General features: G+C 59.8%; 1 protein-coding gene across 6 annotated transcripts in view; it reads left to right on the forward strand.

Moving 5' to 3' along the window:
• The window catches only part of PIP5K1C (phosphatidylinositol-4-phosphate 5-kinase type 1 gamma), a 64,090-nt gene that overhangs the window by 38,271 nt on the left and 12,512 nt on the right, over positions 1-13,307 (forward strand). For all 6 annotated transcript variants that reach the window (XM_039466096.2, XM_039466097.2, XM_039466099.2 and 3 more), the window contains exons 7-14: positions 1,872-2,171; positions 3,568-3,773; positions 6,625-6,708; positions 7,965-8,013; positions 9,189-9,273; positions 10,784-10,948; positions 11,623-11,761; positions 12,022-12,054. In XM_039466096.2, the coding sequence (XP_039322030.1) occupies positions 1,872-2,171; positions 3,568-3,773; positions 6,625-6,708; positions 7,965-8,013; positions 9,189-9,273; positions 10,784-10,948; positions 11,623-11,761; positions 12,022-12,054 (1,061 nt within the window). The remainder of the gene's footprint in view (positions 1-1,871; positions 2,172-3,567; positions 3,774-6,624; positions 6,709-7,964; positions 8,014-9,188; positions 9,274-10,783; positions 10,949-11,622; positions 11,762-12,021; positions 12,055-13,307) is intronic.

A 13,307-nucleotide genomic window follows, 5' to 3' on the forward strand; every position in this document is an offset into this window, starting at 1 on the left:
CTCAGGTGGGCGGGAGACAGCTCCATATGGCCCATTCCTTATCCCGCGTGACTCACAGAAAGGGCACATCAGGCCCTGGGATGGGGAGCAGGAGCCGGCGTCGGCTGCTGTGTTCCTGGGCCTGGGACTCGGGTACTTGCCGAGATGGGGTGGGCGCCTCCCACGTGACCAGGTCACAACTGCTGCCAGGCCCCTCTGGGCAGCACAGCCTGCGACTCAGTTTCCCCGTTGAGGCCTCCTCCATCACTCTGTGTGATGCTTACGGTGGGGCCCAGGCTCCCTAGATCAGGCTCAGCAAACTCAGTCTGTCAAGTCCCAGAAAGTGAGTGTTTTTGGCTCTGCGAGGCAGTGGTCTGTGACTCCAGGGCTCAGCTCTGCCTGGGTGGCACCGAGCCGCCGTGACCGCACAGAATGGACGGGTGCAGCCGTGTGCTCATGAGCGTTATTCATGGACCAAGAAATGCAAATTCCATATCACTTTCACATGTCGCAAAAGACTATTTTTATTTCTCCGCTTTTTATTTATTTATTTTATTCTATTATTTTTATTTTTATATATTTGAAACGGAGTCTTGCTCTGTCGCCAGGCTGGAGTGCAGTGGCATGATCTTGGCTCACTGCAACTTCCACCTCCTGGGTTCAAGCGATTCTCCTGCCTCAGCCTCCCAAGTAGCTGGGATTACAGGTGCACGCCACGACGCCTGGCTAATTCTTTGTATTTTTAGTAGAGATGGGGTTTGACTGTGTTAGCCAGGATGATCTCGATCTCCTGACCTCATGATCCACCTGCCTTGGCCTCCCAAAGTGCTGGGATTACAGGTGTGAGCCACCGAGCCCGGCCTCTCCACGTTTTAAAACTGAGAAAATCATTCTCCGCTCACAGCCCCACAAAAATAGGTGGCAGCTGGGTTCCACCAGGGGGCTGGAGTTCGCAGAGTCTCCCCAGGCTGGTGCCTGAGGCCTCGCCCCCCCACTCCTCTACCTGTGGGTCTGACCGAGCCCTGACACCCGGGCAGCATCCCCTTGGGTTCGTCATAGAGAAGTTCTGGGCAGGGGAGCTGTGGCCTCACCTGGACAACCCTGGATCACCCAGTGCCTGCTTGGGGTCTATAGGGCAGAGCGGGACCCAGATCCTGCCTGTGCCTGCAGACCCGGATGTGGAGTAAAAGTCCGAGCTGATCAGTCCAAAACAGGCGGAGCATAACCAGCACAGAGGCTGAGCGCACGCCTGTGGTCCTGGCACTTTGGGAGGCTGAGGTTGGGGGATGGCTTGAGCCCTGGAGGTTGAGGCTGCAGTGAATTTTGATGGCACCATGCACTCCAGACGGGGTGACGGAACTCTCACCCTGTCTCCAGAAAACGTGTGTGTGTGTGTGTGTGTGTGTGTGTGTGTGTCTGTGTGTGTCTGTGTGTGTGTATCTGTGTGTGTGTCTGTGTGTGTCTGTGTGTGTGTGTGCGCACGCATATGCATATACGTATATGTACGTACTTACCTTAGGATAGACAGAGCATCACTTTTCTGGTCTCCAGACTTCCCAGCAGGCGAGCCCAGCCCGGGCGATGTCCTGTGGGCAGGCAGGGAGTGTGGAAGCCTCTGGTGAATCAGAAGCATGTGACTCGGCCTGGCTCTGTAGAAACAGACCCTCCTGGAGCTCATAGTTGGATTGGGAGACCCCGAGACCCGTGAGAGTAGGGCGCTGTGGGAAGGCCAGGTGGGCACCTGCAGAGGGAGGAGGGGGTCCCTGAGGACTTCTGGGGAGAGAGGGGGCTGGCCAGGGGCATCCATGAGTCCCCTGAGGCAGAGGCCAGCTCCGCCCATCCCCAAGAGTATGGCACGGCTGCCCCCGAGACTTGCCCTCTCCTCCCGGCAGAACCTCAACCAGAACCCGCGGACGCTGCTGCCCAAGTTCTACGGGCTGTACTGCGTGCAGTCGGGGGGCAAGAACATCCGCGTGGTGGTCATGAATAACATCCTGCCACGCGTGGTCAAGATGCACCTCAAGTTTGACCTCAAGGGCTCCACCTATAAGCGGCGTGCCAGCAGGAAGGAGAAGGAGAAGAGCTTCCCCACCTACAAGGACCTGGACTTCATGCAGGACATGCCCGAGGGGCTCCTGCTGGACGCCGACACCTTCAGCGCCCTGGTGAAGACGCTGCAGCGGGACTGCCTGGTGAGGCCGCGGCCCGGGCGGGCACGGGAGCGTGGGGGTGCGGGACTGCCTGGGGACGGCAGACAGGGCTGGGGAGGGTGCCAGGCTGAGGCCCGCCTGCCCCGAAGTCCAAGGTAGGCCCCACCCCAACGTGGGGTCTGGAAGCAGCTCAAGCTTTTATGGCCTTAACCTAAGATGTGGTTGGACACAGTGGCTCCTGCCTGGGATCCCAGCACTCTGCGAGGCGGGCGGATGGCTTGAGCCCGGGGGTTCAAGATTAGCATGGGCAAGATTGTGAGACCCCATTTCCCAAACAAAGCACAAAACAAAACACCTCTCTAGACCCAGCCCCTGGGGTCAGGAGTGTCCGCACTGCTAAGAAGCAGTTCCTCCGAAGATGACATGGTGACAGTGGTACAGAGTCCTCCTCAACCCCCAGAGAAGAGAGCCCAGCCGTTGGATGCTGTGGCCACAAGCCCAGAGCTCGCAGGCCAGCCATGAAAACTTGCTGTGCCTCAGTTTCCTCGCCCATCCAATGGGAGGACTGCCTGCCCTGCAGGCTGCGGTGAGGGCCCGTCTCCATCCGGTAGGGGGTCCGGCTCCTGTCCCCGTGGAGCCTGCAGTGGCCCTTCCTCTGCATGTGTGAGCTGTGTTGTCCCTGCCCTACCCTTGCAGCTGAGACATGCAGCCAAGGAGGGGAGGCCCCAGCCTGTCGGGAGCAGAGCCTGGAACCTCCCAGCTCCCGTGCTCCACCCAGGGCCCCCTGCTGACCACCCCTTTGCCCTGCTGCCTGACCCCTTTGATAACTTGCTTGCTTAAATTTTTAAAAAAGTTTAAATAAAAAAGAACTTGACCCACACCCCCAGAAAACCGCCCAGACCACTCGGGCCTCAAGGCTACCGTGGGTGCCCACGCACCTGGGTGTTGGCTCTTGGGCCAGGCACATCCTTGCCCATGGGCCTGGGCTGGTCAGGCATCGGCCCGGCCCTCTGTCTCTCAGGAAGGCGCAAAGCCAGGAAGGATTAGCTGGGCGTGGTGGCACGTGCCTGTCATACCAGCTACTCAGGAGGCTGAGGCAGGAGAATCGCCTGAACCCAGGAGGCGGAGGTTGCGGTGAGCCAAGATCGCGCCATTGCACTCCAGCCTGGGTTAGAAGAGCGAAACTCCGTCTCAAAAAAAACAAAAAACGAAAAAGCCGTCCCAGTGCCCAAGGCAACCTGCTGGGAGGCCGGAAGCCCTCGTTCTCTGGCCCGCTTTGAGGCCGCTGTGTGACCACGGCCCCTCTGTCCCTCGGAGAAGGGTAGAACCCCACCCCTGGGGGGCCGTGGGACTGTACCCCTCACATCTGAGCCCACCGGGCCGTCGGGGCGTCGGGGGGTGGAGCCAGCTGACCGCGTGTCCGTGCCCCACCCTTCAGGTGCTGGAGAGTTTCAAGATCATGGACTACAGCCTGCTGCTGGGCGTGCACAACATCGACCAGCACGAGCGCGAGCGGCAGGCGCGGGGCGCGCAGAGCACCGCGGACGAGAAGCGGCCCGCGGGCCAGAAGGCGCTCTACTCCACAGCCATGGAGTCCATCCAGGGCGGCGCCGCGCGCGGGGAGGCCATCGAGTCGGATGACACGTAGGTGGGCGGGGGGCCTCCGGACCCATCCCGCTTCCCTGCCCTGCGGGCTCCAGCCCCTCGGACCCCCGCCCCCTTCCCGGTCCCAAGGTGGAAGCAGGCAGGGAGGGCTGGCGAGGGTGTCATGGGTGACAGATGGACTGAGAGTCTGGAGCCTGGCATCGGTGCCCCAGAGTGAAGCCAGGCTGTGGTGCCGGCCACAGGCGTGGGGTTCCGTGCCTGGTCTGGAAATGGCAGGGTGGCACTTCCATTCGCCCGTGACTGGGCCGAGGCCACTGCCATCCACAGGAATGAGATTGAGATGGCATTTCCCCGTGGCCCTCAGAGGGGTCCACACGCCGCCTGTGTAGAGCGGAGCCACAAAGGTGTGGAGGATGCGTGGGAGGCCAGAGGGACCGGGCGAGGCGGCGCCCTCAGCGGGACACAGCCCACGAAGCGGAGGGGCTGCAAACGGATTCCACCCGGATCAAAGCGGCTACTGGCCGGGCGTGGTGTCACCCATGTCATTCCAGCACTTACCAAGGTGGGAGGGTGGCTTCAGCCCAGGAGTTCAGTACCAGCCTGGGCAACATCGCGAGACCACATGTCTACAAAAAATAGGAAACTTAGTTGCGTGTGAGCCTGCAGTCTCAGCTACTCAGGAGGCCAAGGGTCCTGTGAGCGTGGCAGGCGGAGGCTGCAGTGAGCTGAGATTGCGTCCCTGCACTCCAGCTTGGGTGACAGAGTGAGACCCTGTCTTAAAATAAAAAGTCCGACCTGGTGGCTCACGCCTGTAATCCCAGCACTTTGGCAGGCCGAGGCGGGCGGATCACGAGGTCAGGAGTTTGGGACCTGCCTGGCCAATATGATGAAACCCCATCTCTACTAAAAATATACAAATTAGCCAGGCCTGGTGGCAGGCGCCTGTAATTCCAGCTGCTCGGGAGGCTGAGGCAGAAGAATCACTTGAACCCAGGAGGTAGTTACAGTGAGCCCAGATCATGCCACTGCCCTCCAGCCTAGGTGACAGAGTGAGACTCCATCTCAAAATTTAAAAAAATTAAAAATTAAATTTAAAAAAAAGGCCGGGTGCGGTGGCTCATGCCTGCAATCCCAGCACTTTGGGAGGCTGAGGCGGGTGGATCACCTGAGGTCAGGAGTTCCAGACCAGCCTGGCCAACAGGGAGAAACCCCGTCTCTCCTTCATGCAAAATCTTGGCAGTGTGGGGTGTGTGCCTGTAATCCCAGCTACTTGGGGGCTGAGGCAGGAGAATCACTTGAACTCAGAAGGTGGAGCCTGCAGTGAGCTGAGATTGAGCCATTGTACTCCAGCCTGGGCAAAAAGAACTAAACTCTTTAAAAAAAAAAAAAGGCCAGGCGTGGTGGCTCAAGCCTGTAATCCCAACACTTTGGGAGGCTGAGGCGGGCGGATCACGAGGTCAAGAGGTCCAGACCATCGTGGCCAACATGGTGAAACCCCGTCTCTACTAAAAATGCAAAAATTAGCCGGGCGTGGTGGCAGGCGCCTGTGGTCCCAGCTACTCGGGAGGTTGAGGCGGAAGAGACGCTTGAACACAGGAGACGGAGGTTGCAGTGAGCCGAGATCGAGCCACTGCACTCCAGCCTGGAGACAGAGCAAGACTCCTTCTCAAAAACAGAAGTGGCTGCCACAGAAGATGGGAGTGGTGGTGGAGAGAGGAGGCCATACTTCAGTGGCTTACAGTCAAGTCTCTGCTGGATGCCAGGGCAGAGGGGTCAGGCAGGCCCTCACAGCTCAGGGTTTGGTTGGGAAGACGCTCGCATAGCCCTCCTGGGATAGTATGGATGTTGGGGCGGGCTTATTCTCTGAGGTGGGGTTGTCTTGGGCACTGTAGGGTGCTGAGCAGCGTCTCGGGCCTCCACCCACTCCGGGCCAGTAGCACCCCCAGTCGTGACAACCACAGATGTCCTCAGACACGGCCCAGGGGATGGGAAGGACAGGCGTTGCACAGCAGTGCTGAGGCTGTGTCCTGGTCACAGCGGCTCCCTGACCGTGGGGACAGGCAGAGCCTTCCCCTTGGTTACCGTGTTCAGTCCTCACAGCGGCCTTGGTGGAGGGAAGTGGGCTTCCCCCGTTTCCAGTGGAGAAAATAAAGGCTCCCGGGTGGGGGCAGCACTCCTCGGTGCAGCCGCCGAGTGTGGAGCCAAGTTTGGCCTGGCCCAGGGGCAGTGCTGGCTCACACTAGGCCACTAGCTGAGCCTTGGTTTGCAAGTGGTGGCTTGTTCCATGGATGGCAGAGGGGGACCTGGGGTCCCAACCAGGGTGTAGCTGCGGAGGGCACGGGAGCCAAGGCCGGGCACAGCTCCCACTCAGACCATCCTGGTGTTTGTAGGGTCTTTGAGGGCCCAGCGGGGGAGCAGGTGAGCACAGCAGCCTGTGGCGTGAGCAGAGCGTGCAGGGCCCGGGCCCAATGGGTCTGGTCCTGGTGGCTTCAGGATGGCTGCTGCACGTGTGGCCTCACTAACCGCGCTGGGCAGGGGATGCGTGCTGTGGTGCCGGGTGACAGTTAACTTCCCAGGCTGTACCTGAGACCCTGTGGCCCTGCCTGGGCATGCAGCGTGCAGTGTGTGCACGTACGTGTGCGTGCATGTGTGTGTGTGTGCACACGTGTGTGCGTGGGGGGTGCGTGCCTGGGCCTCCTAGCTGGGACTCCTCGGCAGCGCCTGGGCCTGGGTTTCAGGCTGGGGGTGATGGAGGGACATCAGGACGGAGGTTCCCGGGCGTCAGGCCCCACTCTGAGGGCTCCACAGGAGCGGGTGGATTCCCCAGCCCTGTCTGCCCTGAGTCCCAGCTCCGTGGGATGCTGACGGTGCCCTTGGCCTCTCTCCCTAGGATGGGCGGGATCCCTGCCGTGAATGGCCGCGGGGAGCGGCTCCTGCTGCACATCGGCATCATCGACATCCTGCAGTCGTACAGGTGGGTGCGGGGGTGCAGTCACACGGGGGTGCCGGGGGTGCCGGGGGTGCAGCCACACGGGGGTGCCGGGTCTACAGTCACACAGGGGGTGCCGGGGGTGCAGCCACTTGGAGGGGTGCCGGGTCTGCAGCCTACAGGTGAACACCTGGGTTTGCAGTCCCAAAGTGGATACCCCAGGTCTACAGTCCCACCAGTGGGTGCCCCATGGACACCCATGTACAAAGGCGCTTGCCTGTGGAAACAGCAGCACCAGCAGCTCTTGGGGCTCCTCAGCCTTCTGGAAGCCTCTTGCTGGGCTGCTCCCGTTTGAGCCCTAAAGGAAGGTATCTGGTCACCTTGAAAATCCACAGAGTGAATTGGGCACAGAGGCTTATGCTGGTAATCCAGCACTGTGGGAGGCCAAGGTGGGAGGATCACGTGAGCCGAGGAGTTTGAGACCAGCCTGGACAACATAGCAAGACCCCATGTCTACGAAAAAATTTAAAAAATGAACAGAGCATGGTGGTGCTCCTGTAGTCGCAGCTGCTCGGGAGACCTGGAGGATCCCTTGAGCCTGGGGCTGGAGCAGTGAGCTGTGATCACAGCACTTCACTCCAGGCTGGCTGAGCAAGACCCTGTCTCAAAGACAAAATCCAAGGAGTGGGTTTGAGGTCTCACTTTGGGGCTTGAATATTTGTTTTTTGTTTGTTTGTTTGTTTTCTGACAGTCTTACTGTGTCCCTCAGGCCGAAGTGCAGTGGCATGCTTTTGGCCAGGTGCAACCTCCACCTTCTGAATCAAAGCGATTCTCCTGCCTCAGCCTCCTGAGTAGCTGGGACTGCAGGCACCTACCACCACGCCCAGCTAATTTTTGTATTTTTAGTAGAGGCAAGAGTTCACCATGTTGGACAGGCTGGTCTTGAACTCCTGGCCTAAAGTGATGAACCCCCCTCAGCCTTCCAGAGTGCTGGGATCACAGGCGTGAGCCAACGTGCCCACCTGGGGCTCTAGTATATTTAAATACAGGGTTGCCCACTCAGTGCTGTGGACATTGGGACCAGGTGGTTCTCTGGGGTGGGGCCGTCCTGGGCATTGCAGGGCACTGAGCAGTGAGCCTCCACCCACTTCTGCCAGGAGCACCTGCCACCCTGAGTTTTGACAGCCACGATTGCCCGAGGCCATGGCCCAGTGTCCTGGGGGGTGCACAGTGCCCCCTGAGTGAGGCCGCCTGGCATGAGGGGGTGATGTCAGCTGCCACTCTGGGCACTCTCTCCACAGGTTCATCAAGAAGCTGGAGCACACCTGGAAGGCCCTCGTCCATGATGGGGTGAGCCTGCACCCCTCCTCCCGACCTTCCTCCCTCCTGTCCTCCCACCTGTCGTCCCGGCCTCCCTCCCATCCATCGCTCCACAAACGCGGACCACCTCCTGGGGCCAGGTGCTGAGGACTAACATCTGTGTCGCCACAGCCTGTAGAATCCAAGATCCCAACAGACACCCCCATTTTTCAAGAGTGTTTAGAAGGTCCAGGCAGTAGCTTCCAGGATAAGCATGGAGCAGGTCAGGGTGGTGGCCGGCAGAGGCCTCTCAGGATGTCTTAAAACACCAAGGCCCGGAACCCGCTGCCCAGAGCCGATAGGAGACCTCTCGCTCTGACGAGGCCGGCCAGGGTGTCCTGTGCTGCCGCCCCACTTCCCTGGGGTTGTCCTTGTCCCCTAGGCCACAGTGGACGGGTGCCGCCTCCTACTGCAGCCTGTGAGGGTGGAGTCGTTCATGATCCTGGCATGTGGCCACTCCCCACCAAGAAGACTGGGAAAGGAGGTTGCATTCTGGGAGGCCAAAGGTCACATCCCAGCAGGGCCCCAGCCAGGCCGTCCTGCCTCAGCCTCCCCTGCAAGTCCACGTGGACCACTGCGCCTGGCCAGAATACTTGATTGACCTGGTTTAAAAAGTCAAAAATGCTGGCCGGGCGAAGTGGCTCACGCCTGTAATCCCAACACTTTGGGAGGCCGAGGCACGTAGATCACAAGGTCAGGAGGTGAAGACCATCCTGGCCAGCCCTGTCTCTACTAAAAATACAAAAATTAGCTGGGCATAGTGGCGGGTGCCTGTAATCCCAGCTACTTGGGAGGCTGAGGCAGGAGAATTGCTCAGACCCGGAAGGCAAAGCTTGCGGTGAGCCAGGATCACGCCGCCACACTCCAGCTCAGACTGCAAAGTGAGACTCCGTCTCAAAAAAAAAAAGGAAGTCAGACGTGCTAACAGGTCTCTCTAGTGGAAAAGTTCCCGTCTCTTCCCTGTCACCGTCTCCCTCCCCAGAGGGAGCCCCTGTTCCCAGTTCCGTGACCCCCTCCCAGCAAGCCACGGTGCCGTGGACGCATCTCCAGCCTTTCACACAGACGGTGCCACCCCGACCGCCCCACACCCCGTGTCTGTCAGACTGTACCCGGCTGTTGTTTGATGCGCCCTCTGCCCCCCGGGCACTCCCACCACTCTCTTCCAGGACACCGTGTCCGTCCACCGCCCCAGCTTCTATGCCGAGCGCTTTTTCAAGTTCATGAGCAACACGGTCTTTCGGAAGAACTCCTGTAAGCCACCTGAGCCCTGTGGGGCAGGAGGGACTCTAGGGGGAGGCTGAGAACCCAGTGGGCAGGGATGGTAAACCCAGAGCCCCTGTGCCCTCCCTCAGACCGGGCCTCACCCGCAGGTAGGGTGGTTGGGACATTTGTCTGCACAGGGGTAGAGCATGGGTCCACAGCCTGAATCCTGAATCCTGGCCTGGCCTCCCCGTGTGCCTCAGTTTCCCCATCTGCACAACATGGTGAGGGTACAGTGTTTATATATGGGATGGGTGGGCCTAGCCCAGCAGGTAGCTCATGGTGTGTGGGGCTGCCCACAGCATCACCTTCACCAAGGAAACCCATCCCAGCCAGGAGAACCCAGGAGGCCAGCCCAGCAGAGCGTGGGAGGGGAAGGTGGGGACTCAGGGTTCACCCAGGGTGCCTGGGGGGGTCCCCATCTCTCAGGGCTCAGCTTCCCCTCGTGCCACTGTAACAACTGGTTGCAGGCTTGGGGTCCCAGGCCCCAGTGCAGACCTCGGCCCGTGGCCCACCTGCTGCCAGATGGGTTCCTCCCATGTCTGTTGCTCAGGGCCCTCCCCACCGGAAGGCTCCCGGGCTCCCCAGCATCCTGCACAGGCCTAGCATACAGGTGCTTGGGAAGTGTCGGGGGCATGAATGGTCCGTGCGTACACACCCACGGGGGCCGCTCCTGGGAGCAGCAGGGACAGGCACACCAATGGCCTGCGCTCACAGTGGGGCCGATCTTCCCGGCTCCGAGGTCAGGGACCCACTCCAGGTGACACCCGTGGGAATTGGCAGACATCACATGTTAGGGACTGTCTCTGGAGAGCCGGCTCTGGAGCCTGTCCCCACACACCACTCTCTGGGACCATTGCCACGGGGTCATTTCCAGTCATTCTGGGGTGTTTGCCAGCCTTTGGTGACTGTAGGAAGCTGCACAAGGCAAACTGAGCACCTACTGTTTACCAGGAACTGTGTGGGCCATTCTGGGGCCAGAGGTCACAAGAGCTTGGTGAGGAATCAGAGCTCAAACAGCTCTGAGGACCGGCCCAGTCCCTTGCAGGGTGCTGTGGCATCACCTGCCCCACCCAACCCAACTGCTAAGGTCAGTCACCGGAGCCCAGAGACACCAAGCCACACAGCCAGCAGGCGAGCCTGGATCTGGGCCCTACGTGCTGAGCCACTGACTTCTCCAATGACACCTGGTGTTCCAGAAGGCTCTCGTGTCCGTCTGAAACTGGGGGCCCTGGCCAGCTTCATGGGAGCCACAGGTCTGCAGGGCCCCAGGAGGGCAGGCACTGTGCCAAGCCCTGTGTGTCTCAGAGATGGTCGGGTGGGCAGGACAGATAACTAGGACCCCCAGTGCCTCCCGCAGCCAGCCTGGTTTACCACAGAGGCTTTGCTGCCTCCTGGCCTCAGGGACGGCAGAGGCACATGCGGGCAGTGGTCCTGTCTGGGCTTTGCTGCGAGCCCCCAGCAGCCCCAGTTGCCAACACTCACCCTCCGTCCCCTGCAGCCCTGAAGTCCTCACCCTCCAAGAAGGGGCGCGGTGGAGCCTTGCTGGCCGTCAAACCCCTGGGGCCCACAGCCGCCTTCTCGGCCAGCCAGATCCCCAGTGAGCGGGAGGAGGCCCAGTATGATCTTCGGGGGGCCCGCAGCTACCCCACGCTGGAGGACGAAGGTGAGGGGCAGAGGGCGGGAGTGTGCTTGTAGGGGCCACAGGGTGCCAGCAGTAGCCCAGTGAGCAGGGCGCAGGCCTCATCCTGAGTGCTAATCACTCAGTTGCCACCTCCGGGACCTGCAGAGCCGGCCTGGCCCCAGGAAAGAGTCCCAGAGAGAGCTGAGTGTAGAAGGCTCCACTGGGCAGTTGGGGGTAGTGACGGCGCCCACCTTCTGTCAGGGTCACTGTCACCCGAGGTGCACTGGGATGCCATAGAAGGCATTTAGGCCCCGGGCTGGGCCTGATGTCAGGGAGCTGGGGGGATAGAATGCAGGAAGGGACGTCGCCATGCACAGACCGTGGGGCAGTACCCCACTTGCTGGGGGAACAGCAAGGAGGATCTTGTGGCTGAGCAGTGGGGAGGGGAAGAGAGGGAGGAGGCAGTAGGGTGGGGCAGGCCAGGTCACACAGGACCCTCTGGGCTGTGTAGGGGTCTGGATTCTATTTTGAGAGCGGTCAGAAGTCTTCATGCAAGGGGGAACGTCACCCTTCTCTGCCGTGGGGGGAGATGGTGTGTCTGGGAGGCTGCAGGCGCTGGGCTATGGGCTCCCGGGTGAGCCCAGCCTCAGGGAGAATCCTCTGTGGTGCTTGGGGCCCAGAGGCTCTGCAAGGTGCCCACAGTCCTCTCTCCGCAGGCCGGCCTGACCTCCTGCCCTGCACGCCACCTTCTTTTGAAGAAGCCACTACAGCCTCCATTGCCACGACTCTATCATCCACATCCCTCTCCATTCCTGAGCGGTCCCCCTCGGAGACGTCGGAGCAGCCCCGGTACAGGTGGGTGGGGCATCCGAGGTACAGGTGGACGGGGAATCCGCTGTGCAGGAGGGCGGGGCATCCGCTGTGCACGTGAGTGGGGCATCTGATGTGCAGAAGGGCCATGCGTTGCTGTTAATGTGGGCGGGGCAATTGATGTGTAGGAGGGCGGGGCATCAGATATACAGGTGGGCTGGGTATCTAATATACAGGTGGGCGGGGCTGCCGAGGGGGGCGGGCCATGGCTTTTCCCCTGTCATCTGTTCGCCTTCTCTATACAGGCGGCGCACACAGTCCTCTGGACAGGATGGCAGGTGAGACCCAGCCCCCTTCCCTCCCTGGGTCTCTCACCGTCTCATCTTGCACAGCTCACAGCTCCTATTCCCGCCCCCAGCCCCTCTGCTCTCTGCCCATCCTCTCCTGGGGACAGATTTAAGGTTCCAGCACTCAGCCCTAGAACCACACAGAATCTTCTAGTCCCTTTGTTTTTCTTATGCCCTGGGGCAGCTCTGGCCTGTGGGTCCTTCGTTGTTTCTTCTTCTATTAAGTTTTCTTTAACTTAAGAGAAAGTACAAGAGGGACCATCGTGAAATGCCCCCTCCTGCCATGGCTCATCCCGCCCCATGGGCAACCACTGGAACTGTGGGTTTTGTCCCTTTGCAGAGATACTTTCTGGGGACACAGCAAATGTGCACCAGGTTTGTGGTTCCATTATTTATTTATTTTTTTGAGGCGGAGTTTCACTCTTGTCCAGGCTGGAGTGCATTGACGCGATCTCGGCTCACCGCAACCTCCGCCTCCTGGGTTCAGGCAATTCTCCTGCCTCAGCCTCCCTAGTAACTGGGATTACAGGCGCCCACCACCACACATAGCTAAGTTTTGTATTTTTAGTAGAGATGGGGTTTCACTCTGTTGTCCAGGCTAGTCTCGAACTCCTGACCTCAGGCAGTCCACCTGCCTCAGCCTTCCAAAGTGCTGGAATTAGAGGTGTGAGCCACAACGCCCAGCTATGGTCCCCTTTTATCTTGACACAGATGGACACAGCCGTGCGCGCCTCCCGCCCCTTGCTGTTGTCACCCGACTAAAGGGGATCTTATGGGCGGGTGCACTGTTCCCTGTTGTGCCTGCGTGCCAGCCTCCCATCCCATGGGCTGCACCCGGCTTCAAGTGCCCAGACCTCATGGACGTTTGTGAGGTCCCCAGGGTCTCACTCTTGCGAACACTGGGGCAGTGGCGAGGTGTTGCTTTCCTTAACTGTGTTTTGTTTTGTTTTGTTTTGTTTTGTTTTGTTTTTGAGATGGAATTTCGCTCTTGTTACCCAGGCTAGAGTGCAATGGCGCGATCTCGGCTCACTGCAACCTCTGCCTCCTGGCTTCAGGCAATTCTCCTGCCTCAGCCTCCTGAGTAGCTGGGATTACAGGCACGCGCCACCATGCCCAGCTGATTTTTTTTTTTTTTTTTTTTTTTTTTTGTATTTTTAGTAGAGACAGGGTTTCACCATGTTGACCAGGATGGTCTCAATCTCTTGACCTTGTGATCCACCCACCTCGGCCTCCCAAAGTGCTGG

Source organism: Saimiri boliviensis, chromosome 14 (genome assembly GCF_048565385.1).
Source record: "Saimiri boliviensis isolate mSaiBol1 chromosome 14, mSaiBol1.pri, whole genome shotgun sequence".
NCBI classification, from domain to species: Eukaryota; Metazoa; Chordata; class Mammalia; order Primates; family Cebidae; genus Saimiri; species Saimiri boliviensis.